Consider the following 20,984-nt stretch of genomic DNA (forward strand, 5'->3'; position numbering starts at 1 on the left):
TAAGTCATGTTTATTAGTTGTAGGCAACAAACTTACCAGCTATTAATTTTTCTATAGTTCAGACAAGTGGTCTCTATCAGAGTGAAAAAACCCAGGCTCTGTAGATTAAATCTCTGTGCCAGATAGGCTCTGTGTTTTCTTAGTTCCAGAGTTCTTTTGTCCTACTCATGTCTCTATCACTAGAACTGAAGGCCTCTGAGTTAACATATCCCAGACTCTCTTGCCAGTGCTGCCTTGTGTGGTTCTCTAGTGGAGGGCACTGACGGGAGTTTAAAGGTGGGAAGAAGGCAGAAGTCATGTTTTCTCAGCTTTTGATGTCACGTCTTGCAGTGGTTGTAGAAGTAGTGTGTCTCCACGACCCACAGAAGTCCGGCAAGGACAGTGCCTTATGACTTATGGGATCATGGCAAATGACCACCTAACCAGAGGAAATTCAGGGAGGCTTCTTGGGTAGTATGACATGAAGATAAAGAAAGTACCTATGGTAGAGTAACAGTCAACCATCATCAACTTTGCACAGGGTCAAAACATGAAGATCTGATCTCACTGTATGCTGGAAGCTGAATAACATCAACAACATGGACTTCTGGGGCAGGGGGTGAAACTGCAACCAGGTGAAACCCAGGTTAGCTGAAATTTTCTGCAGGTGCTCTGGACCAATTCCTTCCACTACAATGCCTGGGCTCTTTCAACCTATGAACAGGAATCCTCTCTGGAAGTGACCTCAAAGTGTCTTTGGAGATTTTTTATTCCATTCCTCTTTTGTCTCATTCCCTGGGTAGGAGATGCAGGGAGCAGATCTCAGTTTTTATATTCTAGGCACAATGAGTAGTCAGTGAGAGATGAACCATTCCTGTTAGGGCATGCAACTCCACAATTTCTACCAGCAGAACTGATTCTGCAAATTGATTCTATTAATTTATCACAATTGAGCACATAATATGTACTTACTCAGAGCAATTAAAAAGGTGATGAAAATATTAAGCATCCTCCACTCAAGATGAGCAGAGTTGGATGATTTAAAGACACAACCAGAGAGGAGTTGGTGAAATTAGATCCATTTTAGTAACATAAATGAGACTTGAACCATCACTAAGTCATTTTCTTGGAAGGAATGGGTGACACGACCTTTATTTATTATTACTATTTTTTTATTATGTTATGTTAGTCACCATGCAGTACATCATTAGTTTTTGATGTAGTGATCCGTGATTCATTGTTTGTATATAACACCCAGTGCTCCCTGCAATATGCGCCCTCCTTAATACCCATCACCAGGCTAACCCGTCCCCCTACCCCTCTCCCCTCTAAAACCCTCAGATTGTTTTCTGGAGTCCATAGTCTCTCATGGTTCATCTTCCCCTCTGATTCCCACCCTCCATTTTTCCCTTCCTTCCCTTAATGTCCTCCATGCTATTCCTTATGTTCCACAAATAAGTGAAACCATATGATAATTGACTTATTTCACTTAGCATAATATCCTCCAGTCCCATCCATGTTGATGTAAAAGTTGGGTATTCATACTTTCTGATGGCTGAGTAATATTCCAGTGTATATATGGACCACATCTTCTTTATCCATTCATCTGTTGAAGGGCATCTCGGCTCTTTCCACAGTTTGGCTATTGCAGATGTTGCTGCTATGAACATTGGGGTGCATGTGGCCTTTCTTTTCACTACATCTGTGTCTTTGGGGTAACGACTCAGGAGCAATTGCTGGGTCGTAAGGTAGCTCTATTTTTAACTTTTTGAGGAACCTCCACACTGTTTTCCAAAGTGGCTGTACCAACTTGCAGTCCCACCAACAGCGCAAGAGGGTTCCCCTTTCTCCACAACCTCTCCAACATTTGTTGTTTCTTGCCTTGTCCATTTTTGCCATTCTAACTGGTGTAAGGTGGTATCCCAATGTGGTTTTGATTTGAGTTTCCCTGATGGCTAATGATGATGAACATTGTTTCATGTGTCTGTTAGCCATTTGTATGTCTTCTTTTGGGAAGTGTCTGTTCGTGTCTTCTGCCCATTTTTTGACTTGATTATTTGTGGGGTTTTTTGGTGTTGGGTTTGAGAGGTTCTTTTTTTTTTTAAGATTTTATTTATTTATTTGAGAGAGAGAATGAGAGACAGAGAACATGAGAGGGAAGAGGGTCAGAGGGAGAATCAGACCCCCCGCTGAGCAGGGAGCCTGATGTGGGACTCGATCCCGGGACTCCCATATCATGACCTGAGCCAAAGGCAGTTGCTTAACCAACTGAACCACCCAGGCGCCCCGAGTTTGAGAGGTTCTTTATAAATCTTGGCTATCAGCCCTTTATCTGTAGTGTGACAGAGACTTTAATAAAATGTTTTACTTCTCAGCTGGGCAAACACATTTGGAATGGGAGAGAATAAATGATGAATACTTTGCTGAGGTTCAAATGTGATGATGATATAGTTGGTTTCTTTGGTCTGTTCAATTTCTCCAAGCATAGCCTTGGAGCATCTTCCATGTACCCTGAAGGCATAGAGTAAACACTGTGAAAGCAATCATAACTCCCCTCCCATTGCTTCATTTCTTGAGTGCTTTGATACCAAAATTGTGTCTACCTCCTCCTCTACCTGTCACATTCTATGGTAATCACCAGGAGTCAGCAAGTAGAGGGACTTGGAGAATAAGAGAGACTGTACAAATGTTTGCAGGAAGTTCAATCCTGGGTCCTTAAGCAAGATGTCAGGTGATTGAGACTTGAAGGATCAACAGGAGTTGTCCAGGTGATCAAGGTGCATGCAGGCTTATCTGGACAAGGATGTGGACCCTATGTCCTTGCCACAGAAAAGGAGACATCCTGTGGTCCTCTCACCTAATCACACATATTCTATGAAAGCTGAGCACCCATATTGGTCCTACTCCTCTGTGCCCATAACCTTAAACCTCAGGAAAATACTTGCTTGTCTGTGTTCCCGTTAGCATGCTCATTTATGTGCTAACTGATGAATGGGAATAAGCTTCTGTTTCATCCTACTGACACCCCCACATCTATTGCTTCTCCACCCATGTTGGCTTTTAAGTGAAATTCCATAATTCCTTCCTTTATCATAAACCATGGAGAGGGGCGCCTGGGTGGCTCAGTTGGTTAAGCGACTGCCTTCGGCTCAGGTCATGATCCTGGAGTCCCTGGATCCAGTCCCGCATCGGGCTCCCTGCTCAGCGGGGAGACTGCTTCTCCCTCTGACCCTCCCCCCTCTCATGTGCTCTCTCTCTCAGTCTCTCTCTCTCTCTCAAATAAATAAATAAAATCTTTAAAAAAAAAATAAAATAAAATAAACCATGGAGAATCTGCATTCCAGTGGGACACTGTTTTTTTTTTTTTTTTTTTGTGGTATATTACTTAGAGCCTCAAGGTCTGGGATTGTTAGGTCCCATTAAAGAGAGGCCTTGCTTCCTCATTGAAGGGAATAATTCATATGCTTCTAGCTCAGTGCTTCTGGTTGCCACTCCCACCCCCATATTTTACAGTAATCTCTGGTACCCAAGAAAGTAAATACATCATGCAATGCAAGATAGATCATTCTGGAGCCTCCATTTCTTTGCCAATGGTTCTTTTTCTGTACTGTCATCTGGAATGGTTTTTTTTTTTCAATTCCTTTGCCACTTGCTCATCATCTCTGATCTGAACTTGACTGGGAACCCATGTCTCTCTTTGATTGTCCCTTGACTGGGTCCTTCCACTGACGGATTCTTACATCTGGGTCATTCACTCACAAACCTATTGTTGAACTTGCCTTTTGTAGGGGCCAAGGGCAAGCTGCCCCCAAATGTGCTACTTTGGCATGTTGATTATTTTCAGTAAAAGTTACTTAAGAGACAATGAGTGCATAAGAACACTCATCTATTGCCCTGAAAGCAGGAAATAAATCTCCCCATGTAAGGTACCCTCTCTCTACCAGGAGGTAGACACCCTAATCACCAGAGTTAGAAGATGTCGAGCCATGAAGGCTGCATAAACAATCCTTGTTACTTTTTACTAATTTCTTTCCCCAGCCCAATTTTGTTTAGAATTCCTTACTAATTGTAGCTCCCAAAGTTAAGTTTTCTCTGCCCTGTCAATTCTTCACTGATTTATTGTCTCTTTATCTGAAAAGTATTATAACTGCCTGCCTTGGTTATTCCTTTAGGTATCAATTTTATTACTGGGCTTTATTTATTATGCATATGTAATAAAACTTTGGGTTTTTTTCTCTTGTTAATCTGTCTTAAGTAAATTCAATTATCAGCCCATCTAAAAGTCCTTGAAGAGTACAGGAAAAAAGTTTTTCTACCATTCATTTTCATGTCCACCCTGTTCTTGGCACTGAGGATACATCAGTAAGGAAAATAGGCATCAGGCAAATACAAATCAAAACCACAATGAAATAACATGTCACACCAGTCAGAATGGCTAAAATGAACAATTCAGGAAACAACAGATGTTGGCAAGGATGTGGAGAAAGGGGAACTCTCTTACACTGTAGGTGGGAATGCAAACTGGTGCAGCCTTTCTGGAAAACAGTATGGAGGTTCCTCAAAACATTAAAAATAGACCTACCCTCCCACCCAGGATTTTTTTTTATTATTTCATTTTATTTTATTATGTTAGTTACCATACAGTACATCATTAGTTTTTGATGTAGTGTTCCATGATTCGTTGTTTGTGTATAACACCCAGTGCTCCATGTAATACATGCCCTCCTTAATACCCATCACCAGGCTAACCCATCCACCTACCCCCCTCTCCTCTAAAAGCCTCAGTTTGTTTCTCAGAGTCCATAGTCTCTCATGGTTTGTCTCCTCCTCCAATTGCCCCCCCTTCATTTTTCCCTTCCTTCCACCCAGCAATTGTACTTCTATGTATTTATCCAAAGGATACAAGAATAGTATTTTGAAGGGGCACCTGCATCCCAATGTTTATAGCAGCAATGTCCACAATAGCTAAACTATAAAAAGAGCCCAGATGTCCATCAGCAGATGCATAGATAAAGAAGATGTGGTGTGTATGTATATATATATAATGAAATATTACTCAGCCATCAAAAAGAATGAAATTTTGTGATTTGCAATGACATGGTAGGAGCTAGAGTGTATTATGTTAAGTGAAATAAGTCACTCAGAGAAAGACAAACCATAGGATTTCACTCGTGTGTGGAATATAAGAAACAAAACAGATGTATATATGGGAAGGGAAGGAAAAATAAAATAAGATGAAAATTGAGAAGGAGGCAAAACATAAGAGGTTCTGAACTATAGGAAGCAAGCTGAGGGTTGCTGAAGGGGAAGTGGGTTGGGGAATGGGGTAACTCTGTGATAGGCATTAAGGAGGGCACGTGATGTAATGAGCACTGTGTGTTATATGCAACTAATGAATCACTAAATTCTACCTCTGAAACCTATAATACACTGTATGTTAATTCAATTGAATTTAAATAAATAAAAAAAAAGACTGAGACACATATGTAACACCAGCTGTCTTCTCTTCTCTTGAGCCAGACACTGAGACTTGGAAAAATCTAAACATTCTACTCTTCTCAGTGAGAAAGAGATATTTGAGGATAGACCAAGAGGTGAGAGAAACTGAAGAGAGAGGAAAACCGGATTTAAGAATTGCTGCACACTGCATATTCCTATGTGTTAAAAATGCAACTAAAAGTAATTCTTTGAAAAACCATTATTCAGTTGTTGGACTGTGTATTTTTGGAAAATACACTGCTCAAAGATAGGGCCAAGTGGCAATTCCATTTGGTTGCAGAAGTCAATTCTGATCTCTGATCTTCTTTACCTCCAAAATACATATATATCTTCAACTTTTTAAAAATTTTATTTTATTTTATTATGTTATGTTAGTCACCATACAGCACATCATTAGTTTTTGATGTAGTGTTCCATGATTCACTGTTTATGCATAACACCCAGTGCTCCATGTAATACATGCCCTCCTTAATACCCATCACTGGATTCACCCATTCCTCCACCCTCCTCCCCTCTAAAACCCTCAGACTGTTTTCCAGAGTCCATAGTCTCTCATGGTTCATCTCTCCCTCCGATTTCCCCACCTTCATTTTTCCCTTCTTCTCCTAATGTCCTCCATGCTATTTCTTATGTTCCGCAAATAAGTGAAACCATATGGTAATTGACTTTCTCTGCTTGACTTATTTCACTTAGCATAATCTCCTCCAGTCCCATCCATGTTGATGTAAAAGTTGGGTATTCATCCTTTCTGATGGCTGGTATTCCATTGTATATATGGACCACATCTTCTTTATCCATTCATCTGTTGAAGGACATCTCAGGTCCTTTTTTACTGCTCCAGTACTCTAATAACCTTTATTACCAATTCTTGCATGAAATTTGCTCTGTTCAATATATAGACACCTTCATCAAATAGGCCAGGGTTTATCTTGACTGATGCAAATTTCTGCATATCTTTGTGTCCATCTCCAGTTCCTGCAGCTGAATCTCTTCCTTTTCCTCTTCTCTGATGGTCCAAAATTGAGAGAGTGTTGACTGAGGTTCCCATTTTTGAGAGGTGGAGAGAGATGGTGCAGCCTCCCTCCCCAGTGAGGATGCACCTTGTGCACTGAGAACTGAGTATGGTCCTTGAGTTTTTAATAAATAAGTGTGTGTGTGTGTGTGTGTAATAGGGGGGATCTTTTAAGATGTGGGTCCTGGGCAAGGGTCCTTTTGCCTGGGCCTAATGGCATCACAGACCCTGAGGTGTTTGGGAGAAGGAAGAGGGGAGGGACTCATGATTTTTGTGAGTCTTAGGTAGTTTGGGATAGTTTCCATAAAAAACATATTAAATATCATATCTTACAAATGCATCAGTATAAAAGCGAATATCCTCCAGTCTGATTCATTGGTATATATTCATTATTACTACAGTCACTTTTGATTAATATTTTTAAAGAAAGTATAACATTTAGTGGAATCCTAAAAGTATTGTCAGCCTAATTCTCTGTATGTGTTATGCCTGGTGGAAGCTGAGAAACAGTCCTGAGGAAGGATCCAGGGTCTCCCGGGGTGACAGGATAGCCTGTGAAGGAAGAGACGGGGGACCTCATGAGTAGAGAGCAGAAGGGGTGGCAATAACTTATCCCTGGTGACAGGAATGTGGGGACGGATAAAAGTAAGGAGAGTTATGGTTCTGTATAAAAACCGCTGGCTTTGCTTTCTTCCTACAGAACACACACATTTCCCTCAACCTACTTGGCTTTGTCGGTCATTGGGGTGGAGAGACTGGACCACATTGTCACTTGCAGGGACAGGACTAGGGGCACCCACACAATTTCAGGGAGGCAACCCCAATCTTAGTAATTAGGGAAAATCACATTTTAATGAAATATTTCAAGAATCAAAATGAATGCCACATATTAAAATTTAAAATCAAGACAGGATTCACCCCTGCTTTGTATGAGTCACGGTTCTCCCTGGCCAGCAGTCTTGGGTCAGGGGCAGGAGATGAGAGAGGCCTAGCCATGGCGAGCTGGGCTAACAGCACAGAGGAAGACTACAGTGTCTCAGGGACCTGCATGCTGCCCAAACACCAGAACCTAAGTCTTGAGATCTTCACACATGGTCCTGAGGGAAATGGAGGCCAGGAGGGAGAAAGAACTCATTTGCAGAGAGAGGACTGTGTTGGGCTACACATGGGGAGGAACAAAATGCTTTCCCCATTCCTAAGTCCTTTATCCATGTGCTCTCCAATGAATTATGTATGAGTGTGTGTGTGCCTGTGCTCATGGGAACACGCATGTGTGATAGCACAGACTCTCTAAAGCCTCCATTTTGATCAGATAACATAAGAAGAACTTTCCATTTGCAGATACTTTATTGAAATGAAAATGTACTCGAGGTTTCAACAATTGTCTTGCAGTTTATAGATCAAAAGACAAAAAGGAAAGGAAAGTTGTGGTTCATATATAATCAGCAGTCGGTTTCTGAGCAGTCTCTGTAGTCCTTGGAGGCCCAGGTTTTATGGAAAGTTAAAACAGAGCACACCACTTACTTTCATATATTATGTTCTGGAAAACAAAAACAGAGACATCGATCAGATTTTCAGCTCTCTGTTAGAAAGGAAAGTTGAAAAACAAACATTTCTTCTCCTTGGCTTCCTGGGTTTGTCCATACATATCTGGTATCCAAGAAAGTCGGTGTTTCAGTTAAGATTGGAATGATCTCATCTCTCGTTCTAACGATGAGGAGACATTTTCATCTTGCTATGGTGAAACCCTATACCCACTGAACAATCCCCATTTCCCATACCACCCAACCCCTGAAAGCACTATTCTACCTTCTGTTTCTAGGAAATTGGCTACTCTAAAATGGATGTAAGTGACCTCATGCATTAGTTGTCTTTTTCACTAGTTTATTTCCTTTATGATAATGTGCTCAAGGTTCATCTATGCTGTGCTGTGTCAGCATCTTCTCTGTGAAGGATACTTTTACCTCTTGCTTTGGCAATATTTCTACATTGTCTACCCTGGAAGGTTTTCAATGGCATATTGGAATAGGGAATAAAATATAGAGAGCAAACACACTACTGATTATTATTTTATGCAGTTGCATCCCCAATGGCCGATTCATACCCATGATCTCTACTTGTCATTCATGGGGTCTTAAATTAATGGTCAAGGAATCCAATCACTTATACTAACACATTGGGATTGCTTGAAAGTGCATTCTAAATTCTTTTCATAAGATGTACAGAATTGTCGGGGCGCCTGGGTGGCTTAGTCATTAAGTGTCTGCCTTCAGCTCAGGTCATGATCCCAGAGTCCTGGGATCGAGCCCAGCATCGGGCTCCCTGCTCGGCGGAAGGCCTGCTTCTCCCTCTCTCACTCCCACTCCCCCTGCTTATAGTCCCTCTCTTGCTGTGTCTCTCTCTGTCCAATAAATAAAATCTTAAAAAAAAAAAAAGATGTACAGAATCTTCTTCAAGTGGGGTTTTCTGGATTCTATTAAAAATTCTTATGAATATTTTCCTGTTTTTTATGAAGAAGGGGATCTTTTTTTGCTGATCATTTCTACAAGTGAGGTCCTTCTTGAGAATCAGACATTTTTTACCTTGATAGAAATTGTGTGCGTATGTGTGTGTGTGTGTGTGTTGTTTCCCTGCTTTGGCCTTTTTCATTTATCATTCCCTAAAGATTCTACAAAGTGAAGAGGCAAGTTAGCACTGGGACCTTGGCTGGCTTTCTGGATGTCAAAGGATTCACATGCACCCACAATTAAATTCACTGAAATAAAAGAAGGCATGTGTAACACTTGCTGTGGCATAATGAGTGACAAACTTAGAGCCTGCTTGTCCCTGTTCAGTGGTTTTAAAGCTCATTAGAAGAAACCGTAGTTACCAACAGCGTGCCAACTTTGGTCAGAATTTCATCCGACTGGCTGAGAAAACATTGCTTCAGTTGTGCTATGGCCTCGTCAGTTGCGGGACCAGATGAGTAGGATTTAAGTAAATTTTGGTATTCTTCCACGCTCACTTGAGAATCGATAGTTTTGTTAATCACCTCTTCTAGAGATGAGCATCCAGAACCTGGAAGAAAACATGCAAACATGGTCTCAATTATGTAGGTATGAAGCCCTTTTTGGGTGTCCCTAGGATATGGTTCATCTTCTTACGTCCCAGTAGACACATGCATTCAGAAAGAATATGGTGAATGGTCTTGAGTTCTCAAATCTAGCAGAGTAAGCTCAGGATCTAGGATTTCCTTTAAGCCTGAAAGCATGTGTACCCCCCCTCCCCACCCCCACACTACCTCCATAACCCAGAGAAGCCAAACACTAGTAACCATGAAACACGAAGACACTGGAGAAAGGAGGTGCTCTGCACTGGAGTGTGGGGAACAGGAGGTCTTCCAGAGGGCCCTGACACAATCTTCAGCCCAAAAGCTGCCCTCCCCACACAGAACTCACCTGCAAAACAGTAAAGGGGGAGGGCAATCAGCACAAGGACTCTCAGCAGCTTCATGGTTGAGGGCAGCACTGGTTGGTTATTCAGACAGGGAGGAAGGAACTGACTTAGGCAGTGAGTGCCTAGGAGTCCTCCTTTTATTCTCTTGTTCACCACCTTAATCCCTCCCAGAAATGAGGTAATGAGTCACACAATGAACCTGGCTTTGGACCAGGAAAGACAGGAAGAATCAACTGCAACCCAGCCAGCCTGTGTTCCATTTGTAGAAACCAAGGAGACAGAGCTTGTTGAACCCAAAACAATTTTGGAACTCAATGATACATGATTTTAGATGAAATTAAGCAAAAGTGCTTGCTAACTAATCAGACTACAGTAAAGTGAGCCTGTGTTGTCGTTCTTGTTTTATTATTAGTGTGGTCTTCATATCCTTCTCACATCCCTCCCTCCTCTTGGGGAAAGACTTCCCTGGCCCATAGACACTTTAGTAAGGTGCTTGATGTTTGAGAAATACTCACAATGTCTCATTCTCTCTGAAGGCTCTTTTTACAAAGAATATCTCATTTAATTAACTCAATTTCATAAATTCATTATATTATAATCTATCATCTATCTATCTATCATCTATCATCTATCTATATCTATATTTTTTCTGTTTAGGATTTTTTTCTCACTGATTCAAAGGATGATGTGAAGCTGTAGAGCAAGTGGTTGCTCAGCAGAGGCAGTGCTGAGTGTTAGAAGGATGACCATATCTGGGCTTAAGCAGATATGGATTTAAATCTTGGATGCAACACCTAATCATGAAGTGTCCTTGGGCGAGTGAAACTGCTGGTCATTTCAAGCTTCCTTTTCCTCATCTCTAAAATGAGCAGGAATAAATCCAGGCCTGGTTTTGTAAAGATGACAGACACTCTGTAAAAAGCTTATCCAGGGATTCAAACAAGGTAATGATGAGTAAATGGGAAGTTTCATCCATTCATCCATTCATCCATCCATCCATCCACGATTCATCCATCCACTGCTCAACAAGAACCATGAGCTTTCCCCATGACTGGTGGCTGTGCTGTGTGTCCCAGATTCAGTTGTTTAACCAGAGCTTCGACGCTGTGGAACTTACTTCTCACAAAGGAGGCAACAAACACTCCCAAAATTGAATGAGTGACGTCAGAAAATGATTGCTGTACAGAACAACAAAACAACCACGAGGGGCAGCGTCCTGTACAGAAGTCCAGGCCAGCTACAGGAGGACAGACTTTAAAGCCTGGATGAGTGGACAATGATATCAAGGAGAATATCTGGGAAAGAATGTTCTAGGCAGAAGGAACAGCACTTACAGAGGCCCTGGAGCACTTGGTATTTGGCAAGTTAAGGAAAGGAAACACAGTGTGCCTCTTGGTGTCAAGAGAGACATAGGACAACCTCCTACTACAGAAATAGAAAAACCACATCAGTTTAAGCAGGGACAATAGGAGGGTAATAGGAACAAGAGAAACAAAGTAGACTCAAGTTAACAAAAAGAAAATGAAAATGATGAGAGAGCCAGAGAGATGAGTTAACTACTCATAAATGCGATATTTGCTGTTTGGATTATTAGGGACTCATTTCTTCCCATCATTCAGTTGGAGCATAAATTGCCAAGAACAATACTAATTTAAGGATAGGCTAGAAATAGGAAAAAATGTGATGATCTAATGTGTGTGCTTTCCTCCAGTTGACCATTGCTACCAATCTCCATTCCACAGCAAATGAAGGACTTTAGTGATGAAAAGAGAGACTGCTTGGCTAGGTCTTAATGGGGACTCCCCTTGGTGCCCCAGTTGGTATGGACTTGCCCTGTTACCTGCTGGGACACAGATCCTTGCATAAGTTTCTTACTCAGCAAAAAATAAAATAAAATAAAGTAAAATAAAATGGAATAAGATGAATTAAAATAAAATCCCACATCATGTACATGGTGCCCACAATAAGAGGTGTATTTTTTTTTAGCTTCATGTTTTCTCTATCGCAGATGATGATTATTCTCTGGTGAATGACAAACAGTTAACTCAGCCCACAAAGGACATATTGACAAGCCAGTCTTGACAAGGAGAAATAGAAGAAACCAAAAGGTCAAGATGCATGTGTACCTAGGCCTGATTTTTTCTCTTCAAAAGGGGCTTTAAGTCAGGTCCCCAGATGATGCTCAGGAACTAGAGGAATGAAGGAGCCTTCAGTATGGGCATTTGCATGACACTTATTGATCCCCTATTAAGACAAACCATGCTGTAAGGGTGAATTTGTCCAGGTAGAGATTTTGCCCTGAATGCCATGTGTCATGGGAAAGAGAGAAAGTATGTGGCAAGAGAGAGTTATATTTGGCTTGTCTTCAGGTTCCTGCAAGACCTGATATATACTCACAGCAATATTTTGGTCATTTGAGGACTTACCGTACTTCATAAAGTAATAACAGACAGTGAGAGCCATCTTTTCTCAGTGTTTCATGTATTGGCACAAAGCCTATGAAGGAGTTATTTTAAAATTTAGATATTCTTTAAGTGGTTTTAAATTGTAAGTTACTGATATGGATCAACTTTGCAGTATTTAAGAAGATATCCCACATGTTTTTTCACTCATTCTGTAAAACCAGTTCTGCCCTCACCTGCAGGGATGTTGGGACATTAACCTCAGGCATGTTCTTTGGAAGTGAACCTCTTCCTCATTAAGATCATGCCAAAGTCTAGAACTTGGGGAGGGAGGGACTTAGCAGCCTGGCAACGGTAGGAAAGGCCTTGGCCTTGGAGACATCTTGAAGGCAGTGAGATGTTGGTTGTTCACAGTATCTAGACCATCCCTAGACTAGGCTCACTACTTGCCATGGGCCAAGCCTGCTGTGAAGATTTCAAGGCTGTGTCTTTTTGTACTCTGGAAATAGTCATGGGATTGTCATAAGTCCTCAGAACAGGGCTGGGCACAGAACAGATGGTGTGTACATGGCAGCTGCCAGTGATTCATTCTATAAAATTGAGAAAGCTCTTATGATAAAACTTGAAGGACTACTAGGACCATCAGAGATCACTGGAAACTTGATTGAACTTCACATTCTCTGAAAGATCTAGAGAAGGTCATGTTGAGATCTGAGGTAAAAGTCCTGTGTGTGAATAAAAACCACTGTATTTTGATCCATGCTTACTTGATACTGTTCTTTTTGGAAGAGTTTTATTAAGGTATAATTTACACAGAACTTCTCTGTCAAACATCTTCCATACTGTTGGTTTAGTAGTCTTCTCAAAGCCCAGCAGCAATGGGTATTTATCTGTTTCCAAAATTCAATAAAATATGAATGGCAAATAATAATAGAGTGGTCACTCGAGGCAAGGAACTGGAGCAAACCTCCTTTAATCTTGTCAACAACAAACTAATGCGTAGGAGGAGGATGACATTTATTGGTCCAATGGGGGTACTTTAGAGTGTGAAAGAGGTCACAAAGTGGGTGGCATGTCAGGAGAGTAGCATAAACTAGGATTCTACTGAGAAAAGTGACAAGTGTGGTCACCCTCCCTTGGTTTGCAACCTCCTCTGCAGCTTCCCAGGTATAATCTGAAAGCAACCACTTTACAGAGAGAGTTGGGAGAGATTGAAGAAAAGGCTGGCCACTCTGGGTTGGTATATGGCAGGTTTAATGATATAGGGAGCTTACATACAGGGTTGTCTTGCGTAGCGGCAAGATGGGTAGATATCTACACCCACTTGCCAGAATCTGAAAGTTTACAGAGAAGCTTTAAGTGGGTTCAGTCCCATACCCAGTTCAGATGGTCTCAACAACACATCACTATCTCAAGGCATTGGCTTGTGGCAGCTTCTGGAAGTGCACCAAGCAAGTGAAACCTACATTCCAAGGACAGGGGAAGTGGGCGAGGAGCTTCCAATTGCCTGGGTATAGATATGCAGTTCATATCTTCTCCCCCAACACCTCCCCATGATGTGAGCATATCCTTTCTCTCCAGCTGCTTACGTGACAAGAGAGGTCAAATAAGTTGACCAACATCCCATGCTTGTAAGTGGCAGCCAAGCTAAGGAGTCTAGTGTTCTGGCTGAGAAACAGCTCTCAGTACTATTGACCTCCTTAGTTTGACCCTCATGGACTCTCATCATATGGCTCAAATGCATTCTTGTGATCTTGACTCACACAACTGCCCTTGTGAACTCCAGGTTGATTTCTGTGTAGGCCTGCCAGGTTTATGCTGAGGTTTTGTTCACTGTGGACTCCCCTCAACACTGTCCCTGCCTTAGTCCCATTGGGTTGAAACTCCTTATTCCTTCCCAATGTCACATCAAAGACAGCCCTCTTCTTGTGCTCTTTCCTGACTCTGAATCTCTAGGTCTCCCTTGCTAAGACACCTTTGATCTGTGTGTGCAGCTCTCTCCTGACATCTCTAGGATCCTGATCCCATGGTCCTTCCTCCCCTTTATGGTCCTATAGGTTACAGCCTGTGTACCTCTGGTCTTTGTGTGATGGCAGTGATACAGTAGGTGCTTAATTGTTGTGTAACTGCTTTTCAGGACAGATTTTGTATGTATACAAAGACTTCACTGATTATATTATATGTTTTATTATTAGGTCTATTTAGAAAGAGGTGCGCATTTAAATTCGAATCTTTAGTGAAGTCAGGGATCAAACCCCACACTAAAATGAGTCACCAGCCTGTCATTCTGGCGCTAACACCACCTTATTTATGTTCCTGGATGAGGACTTTGGTGTCACAATTGGGAGAGGACAGGAGGTGGTGGTAGCCCATTCCATGCATGGACTGGGCCACCCCAATTGACCTGTTCCCCAGAAGTAACCATTACCTTGAGCCAATGTAACTTTGATCCAATCTATCCCGGATGCATATGATGACTTGGGGCCATAAGCCATATTTGGAAGCCAAGCTGGGATCAGTTGTTGCCTCCAGTGAATTCTCCTTGGCTTATTCACCCAAACCATGAACTTTATACAACATTGCAGTGCCAAGAAATGTGTGGCTAGTTATTTAATCTCCATAGACATGTGACAGTTTTATGGATCATTAGATATCTACACCTTTATCTTCCATATTGAGTTAGTAATTTTCCCTACACTACGTACCCAACTTTTCTTGCTACCTGTAGGCATGCACAGTTGTGAACCTCTGGCCCTCAGGAACAGTACAAGGAGTATATGGCAGAAGTGATATAATGTATTTGCACTGTGAGAACAGTGATTTTTTTTAACTGAAACTTTCTGACTCTCTCCTTCCATCTATACCTGTAGGCACTTGTCAATGTCTGGAGATGTCTTGGGTGTCCCCACAGGATGGGTGGTGTGCTATTGGCATCAAGTGGGTGGAATCTAGGGCTCTTCCCAAACAACCTGAGATGCTCAGGACATTACTCAAAAAGGACTTTTTCATCCTCAAATGTCAATAAAGCCTTGATTGATACTTAGTGCTAGAGAAATCACTAAAAGCATTTACCCTTTGACAAAAGATCAGTAGTGCTAAGTCACCTCCCACTAAGTGGACCGTGAGTGGAGTCCCAGTGCAGACAGGTGTGTAGGCAGGAGTGTGGGTATCTGTTTCATTTGGTGCACAGAGCTCATCTTGTTTTTGTTCACGGAGGGCCTTGGTTTCTCCATTCTGTCATCCACATCATCTTTGTCCTTCAAAATCCAATTCAGTCTTCACCTCCTCTCAAAGTTTTCCTTCAGAGAGAATGTTCAGCTATAAGGGCTTTGTTCTTGGTGGAATGTCTTATGGCCTTTGAATTCTATGGTAGAATCTCATTCTTAGGGATATATTGATATCTTTTTCACTTCTCTTATGCCTTGTCATTTGTCATGATAGTTAAAAATGTTCCTGTATGAGACATTGAGTTTATTAGTTTTACAATGGCGAACTTAATGAATATCCCTGACAATACTAGGGATGAGGGTTACAGAAGTAGATAAGGAAAGGTCTCAAGTCAGGAGATGGCTGGTCAGCTGAGTGGGAGAGCATGGGACTCTTGATCCCAGGGTCATGAGTTTGAGGCCCATGTTGTGTTTGGAGATTACTTACATAAAAATAAAACTTAAATAAAATCCAAAAGGTCTCAAGGCAACTGCTGTGGTGATGCTGGAGGTTCTCTGAATATCACGGTGGTTCTTGTCCTCCTCTGCCCATCAACTGGTAGCACCTGTGTCCCCAGTCACTGGTCCACTGACACCTAAAGGAGATGGAGATGAAGAAATGAGGACTTAATGATTTTTGCTTGCAGAGATATCCATATATTGGTCCTGGCAGGGGTGGGGGGACAGTCTGGGCATCAGTTGCTTTTGAAATCTTCACAGTGGATTCCAACACAGAGCCAGGGTTGAGGAACACTGGAGGAAGACATTCTTCATCTCCACATTCAGTGGTGGTAATAATCTTTTACCTTCCTGGTTACTAGTAGGGACTAAGAGAGACAGAACATAATAATCTTCCAGGATGATGACTAGCCCATAAGAGTGATCAATGAATGTAAATGCTTGGTATTTTAGAAACAACAATAGTGAGTGAAATAAGTCAATGAAAAAAATACATTATCATATAGTTTTACTCATATATGGAATATAAGAAACAGCCCAGAAGATCATAGGGGAAGGGAGGGAAAACTGAATGGGAAATCATCAAAGAGGGAGACAAACCATGATAAACTCTTAACTGTAGGTAAAAACACTGCGGGTTGCTGGATGGGAGATGGTGGGGGGTTGGGGTAATTGGGCAATGGGCATTAAGGAGGGCAGGTGATGTGATGAGCACTGGGTGTTATACTCATCTGATGAGTTATTGAACTCTACATCTGAAATTAATGATGTACCATATTTTGGCTAATTGATTTATAAAAAAGAAACAACAATAGTGATTGATAAAGTTGTTGTTTTATTAAAATAGTTTACCCTAAATCACTCTGTGTTATGAATATTCTATCACAGAAAGGAAAAGTGATAATAAAAGGATGTGTGTGTGGGGGGGGGTAGTGTGATATTGTGTATCTCTGGGTAATTTTGTGTGTGTTTGTAAAACTGTGTGTCTGTGTGTGTGTTGTTGAGGGTGACATGTGTGTCTTTGTATAAAGATTTGTTTTAGGGTAAGTGATTCAGACAGAGCTTCCCAAAGAAGGAGATGGGAAATGGACCTTATAGGTGAGGTTGTAGCCTGTCCTATTTAGGGAGGATATAGAGGCAAAGAGAACTGTACCTGTCCTGGTACAATAAAGTGACTCAGCATGATACATAAGTGAATGGCATGTAGACAACTATGGTTGAGCATCCCTGGGCGCTCAGGGATAGAGGCTAAGGGGTGCCCAGGGATGGAGCCATGGATGTCCTTATGTGCAATGCAAATGGTGGGACTTGCTTCTCCCAACATTGTGTCTGCAGTCTGGGTATCTCAGTTTGCAAGAGCTCCATAATCCTTGTGTCCACTGAGCATAGTGTGTAGACTGAATACAAAATGTATTTCACAAAAGGGGACCCATTTGAGTGTACATATTTCCTGGTGTGTTGAAAATACACATTTATTATAAAGGCATTACTGATAATTGATAATAGTAGATAGCTGTTACCTTCTATTTCTCAGTGAAGAGGTAGTATCAATCGCTTACTCTAATTTGGGAGCTGGGTTTCAGATTCAAAAAGTCCTCTTAATAAAAATTACCTTTAGTAATTCATGGTTCTAGGAGTGAGATCAGATTTACAGTTTAATGGGAGGGTCACTTTGGCATGGATGAGGAGGGTGTATTTCAGGAAAGGTATCACACAGAGCCCAGGATCACATAGGAGACACTGACCCAAGCTGTGCAGGGTGGGACTGGACTGTGAGGATGGCTGTGGAGGTGGCAAAGAGTGGAAGCTCAGGAGTGAGACTGTGGGAGCAGAGGGAGCAGAACCCAGGGAAATTCTGGTTGTAAGGGCAGAGGTGAATGTAGTAAACTTATAAAGCTCCTCAAAATATACCCAGACCTTAATCCCTGCAAATTGCAATGTTAAACTTCATGGTAGGACTTTGTTAATGTGATAAAACTAGATTTTGACATGGGCAGATTATCCTGATTTTGGGAGGTTGTCCTCTAAATGCAACCCCATATATTTTAATGATTTTTATTATTTATTTATTTATTTGAAAGAGAGGGAGAGAGAGAGTGAGCGAAAGAATGAGCCAGAGGAGGGGCAAAGGGAAAGGGAAAAGCTGACTCCCCACTGAGCGGGGATCCCGAAGCTGTACTCAATCCCGGGATTCCAGGGTAATGACCTCAGGTGAAGGCAGATACTTAACTGTCTTAGCTACCCAGACACGCCATAAACCCATATATTTTACATGAGGGAGTCAGAAGGAGATTGATAGGCATAGAAAGGAGAAGGCATTTTGACCTCATAGGGCATAGATCAGATCAGAGTGATGGGACATAAGACAAGGAATGATGGTTTCCACCCATCAAAGTTGGAAGCAGCCATGAATAGATTTTCCCCTCAATCTTCCAGAGGGAGCGTGACCCTCCTGACACAATGATTTCAGCAAAGTGTTACAGATTTTGGACACTGTCATCCAAATGTTGAGAAAATAATTGGTGTAAACCACTAAATGTATGGTAGTCTTTCACAGCAGCCAGTGGAAACTAATCCAAAATTTTGCATGAGGTGCCTCATGGCTTGGGGCACTATTGAGAAAGGGGGGCTCATGGATGGTAGAGCAGGTTGCAGGCAGGCGGTGGGTACAGTTTTCTACATTTCTTCTGAAGTAACTGTGGGGTCTTGAAAGGAGTTTTCCAGATGGCAGCTGGATGCTGTTTCTGGAGCTCTCAGGAGAATGTGAGAGAAAAAGCATTAGCCCGAGGTGTTGATGAGTGTTCTTGATGTTGATGAGCAATGTGCATGTGCAGAGTCAAAAAGAGTTAACTGAAGGGTGAACCCTGGAGTTTTACTAAAAATTGAGTAGTAGATGGAAAACAAATTATTCCATGAGAATTCATAGGCTTGAATCCAGAGTGAAGGTGTGAGGACCGAACACGTTTGTGGTTGTGATAAGGACACAATATTAGTGATGCTGCTGGTTGAGAATCATGTGACTGACCAGATAGGCTGTGAGTATCTTTCATACAAAAGCATCACAGGAACATTTTAATTGCATAGACCCTGACCCTTCATTTTCACTCTGGCCATGTGAATGGGAAATCTATAAAGTGATGCAGGATGATTCCTGAGCAAATATTTCCTCTTGCGATCCCTGCTCCGCAGGCTGCCAGGGGTAACTGGACACTTAGTCTCTGAAATTTGCTATTGACAACACACAATGGCCACTTCATGACCAAGACCACCCCAACTCAAGGATGGAGACTGTGGAATAATAACAAGACATATAAAGTAGGGCAGAGCAAGTGATTTATTGAAGCAAGATGTTGAAACCTTTACATTTTCCAGAAGAATAGGTCAGCATTGCAGGACAGAGTTACTAGTATATAAGATTTGTTATATATAATTCTGCATGGTTTTCTCCTGAAAGAAAGAGGTCAGTCATACTGACCCTGGGGGTGACATCTTAACACAGCCTGTCACTCACAAGAAGTTGTAGTGAAGTTTCAAGCAACAAAAGGTAAGTAGAATGGGCACAAGACAGGAAACCAGGGAGGATGGTAAACTAAATACACCTGACACAACTACAACAAATTAAGCAAGTCGGGAAAATGCATTTCCATAGTCTGGCAAATAAAGCCTGAGGTGACCCAATAGTAAGACTCATGTTTCTTTTTTTTTTTTTTTTAAAGATTTTATTTATTTATTTGACAGAGACAGAGACAGCGAGAGCAGGAACACAAGCAGGGGGAGTGGGAGAGGGAGAAGCAGGCTTCCCGCTGAGCCGGGAGCCTGATGTGGGACTCGATCCCAGGACCCTGGGATCATGACCTGAGCCGAAGGCAGTCGCTTAACCAACTGAGCCACCCAGGCGCCCTAGACTCATGTTTCTAATGGAAGGAGGAGCAGCCCAGAATTTTTTTTTCTGCTATTCCAGGGCAGTGGACTCTAATTTTTCACTGCAGTGGGGACATGGGGGTGAGAGATTGGAACAGGGGTGGGAGGGGACTTTGGGAATACTGCTTTCAGGAGAGTCCTAGGTTCATGGTGTGGATATTCAACCAGATGGCACATGTCTTCTTAGCACTGAAAACCCAACCCCCATGGGCATTTGTGACTGAACCTTATGACCTAAATCCAGCAGCAGATGGGCTGAGAGTCACCTTTAAGCATCTTATTTCTTGACAAAATGTAATTTAAGTGTTTCACCTTTACCCTTGGCTGCAGTAGACAAAGGAAGGAGCATTTCTGGACATAGGTTCAGTAAGGGAGAGAGTTGTAGGCAGGGAGTGCTGAAGTGGGCTGAAGTATGGGGGGGTAGGTCTTGGTTCTGCAGAAGCTGGCAGGGTGCCCAGCCAGCTGCCCTCCATGCTGATAGAGGGCTGGGTTCCCTCCTTTCCAGCTGTCTCCCCATTCAACACTCCCAACATGCCCATGGGATTCCGCTTGTGACTATGTCCACTTGGAGGGGTGCACTCACTCTCAGGAAAGCTCCCAGGCAAGGATGTAGCCAGGCTTTGTGTGGGGCCCCAGGTGTCCTCCTCCTCAGGAGGAGGAAGAATGTGTCCAGATGCTCTCTGCAGCCTTATTATAGCTCCCCAGGTGTATAGTCAACCACCCTGTGGCCAGTGGTCCCGTCAGTGGTGAGCAGTGAGGCAGGTATCTCTACCACCTGTTCCCCTGACAGAGCAGCACCGTGACCACACTCCTCGCTGCTCAGCTGAGCAGAAGCCTCTATGCACAAAAAAGAAAGAAATTATAAATGTGCTTGCAATTAGCATCCTGTTCTTAAAGGGTATCCAGTCTGTGCAGGCCTTCTCTTCCATCTTGGCCTGAATGACTTCTTGAGGTGGGTTATATTTCTCAAGTGTTCTCTTGTAGATAGCTGCATGTTGAAGGAGGGAGTTCAACAAATCAGCTGCTAAGGATGGACAGGGGATGTCTTTGGTTGGCGAAGAAAAAGAAATA

At 42.3% G+C, this 20,984-nt stretch overlaps 1 protein-coding gene across 2 annotated transcripts; it reads right to left on the reverse strand.

The window, feature by feature from the left end:
• Positions 1 to 7,818: 7,818 nt before the first annotated feature.
• Positions 7,819 to 10,055, reverse strand: SCGB2A2 (secretoglobin family 2A member 2). 2 transcript variants are annotated; one of them, XM_081797403.1, is made up of 3 exons: positions 9,928 to 10,055; positions 9,364 to 9,547; positions 7,819 to 8,030 (listed from the first exon to the last, which is right to left on the reverse strand). In XM_081797403.1, the coding sequence occupies exons 1-3, from the start codon at positions 9,980 to 9,982 to the stop codon at positions 8,024 to 8,026; spliced, it is 246 nt and encodes an 81-aa protein (XP_081653529.1). In that variant the 5' UTR covers positions 9,983 to 10,055; the 3' UTR covers positions 7,819 to 8,023. The 2 variants fall into 2 exon arrangements, with proteins under 2 accessions (XP_081653529.1, XP_030880681.2); XM_031024821.2 differs by having other exon boundaries at positions 9,360 to 9,547; positions 9,928 to 10,053.
• Between the last annotated feature and the right edge of the window lie 10,929 nt (positions 10,056 to 20,984).

This window comes from Leptonychotes weddellii, chromosome 11 (genome assembly GCF_054177405.1).
Source record: "Leptonychotes weddellii isolate Sample4059 chromosome 11, ASM5417740v2, whole genome shotgun sequence".
NCBI lineage: Eukaryota > Metazoa > Chordata > Mammalia > Carnivora > Phocidae > Leptonychotes > Leptonychotes weddellii.

What these genes read in the sequence shown, in the direction of transcription:
- SCGB2A2 (XM_031024821.2), bottom strand. Translation starts at nt 9,982, where the DNA reads ATGAAGCTGCTGAGAGTCCTTGTGCTGATTGCCCTCCCCCTTTACTGT. An exon ending in CCCCCTTTACTGTTTTGCAG is followed by an intron (nt 9,548 to 9,927) that starts GTGAGTTCTGTG and finishes GTTTTCTTCCAG; the next exon opens with GTTCTGGATGCTCATCTCTA. An exon ending in CCAAAGTTGGCACGCTGTTG is followed by an intron (nt 8,031 to 9,359) that starts GTAACTACGGTT and finishes TTTGTTTTCCAG; the next exon opens with AACATAATATATGAAAGTAA.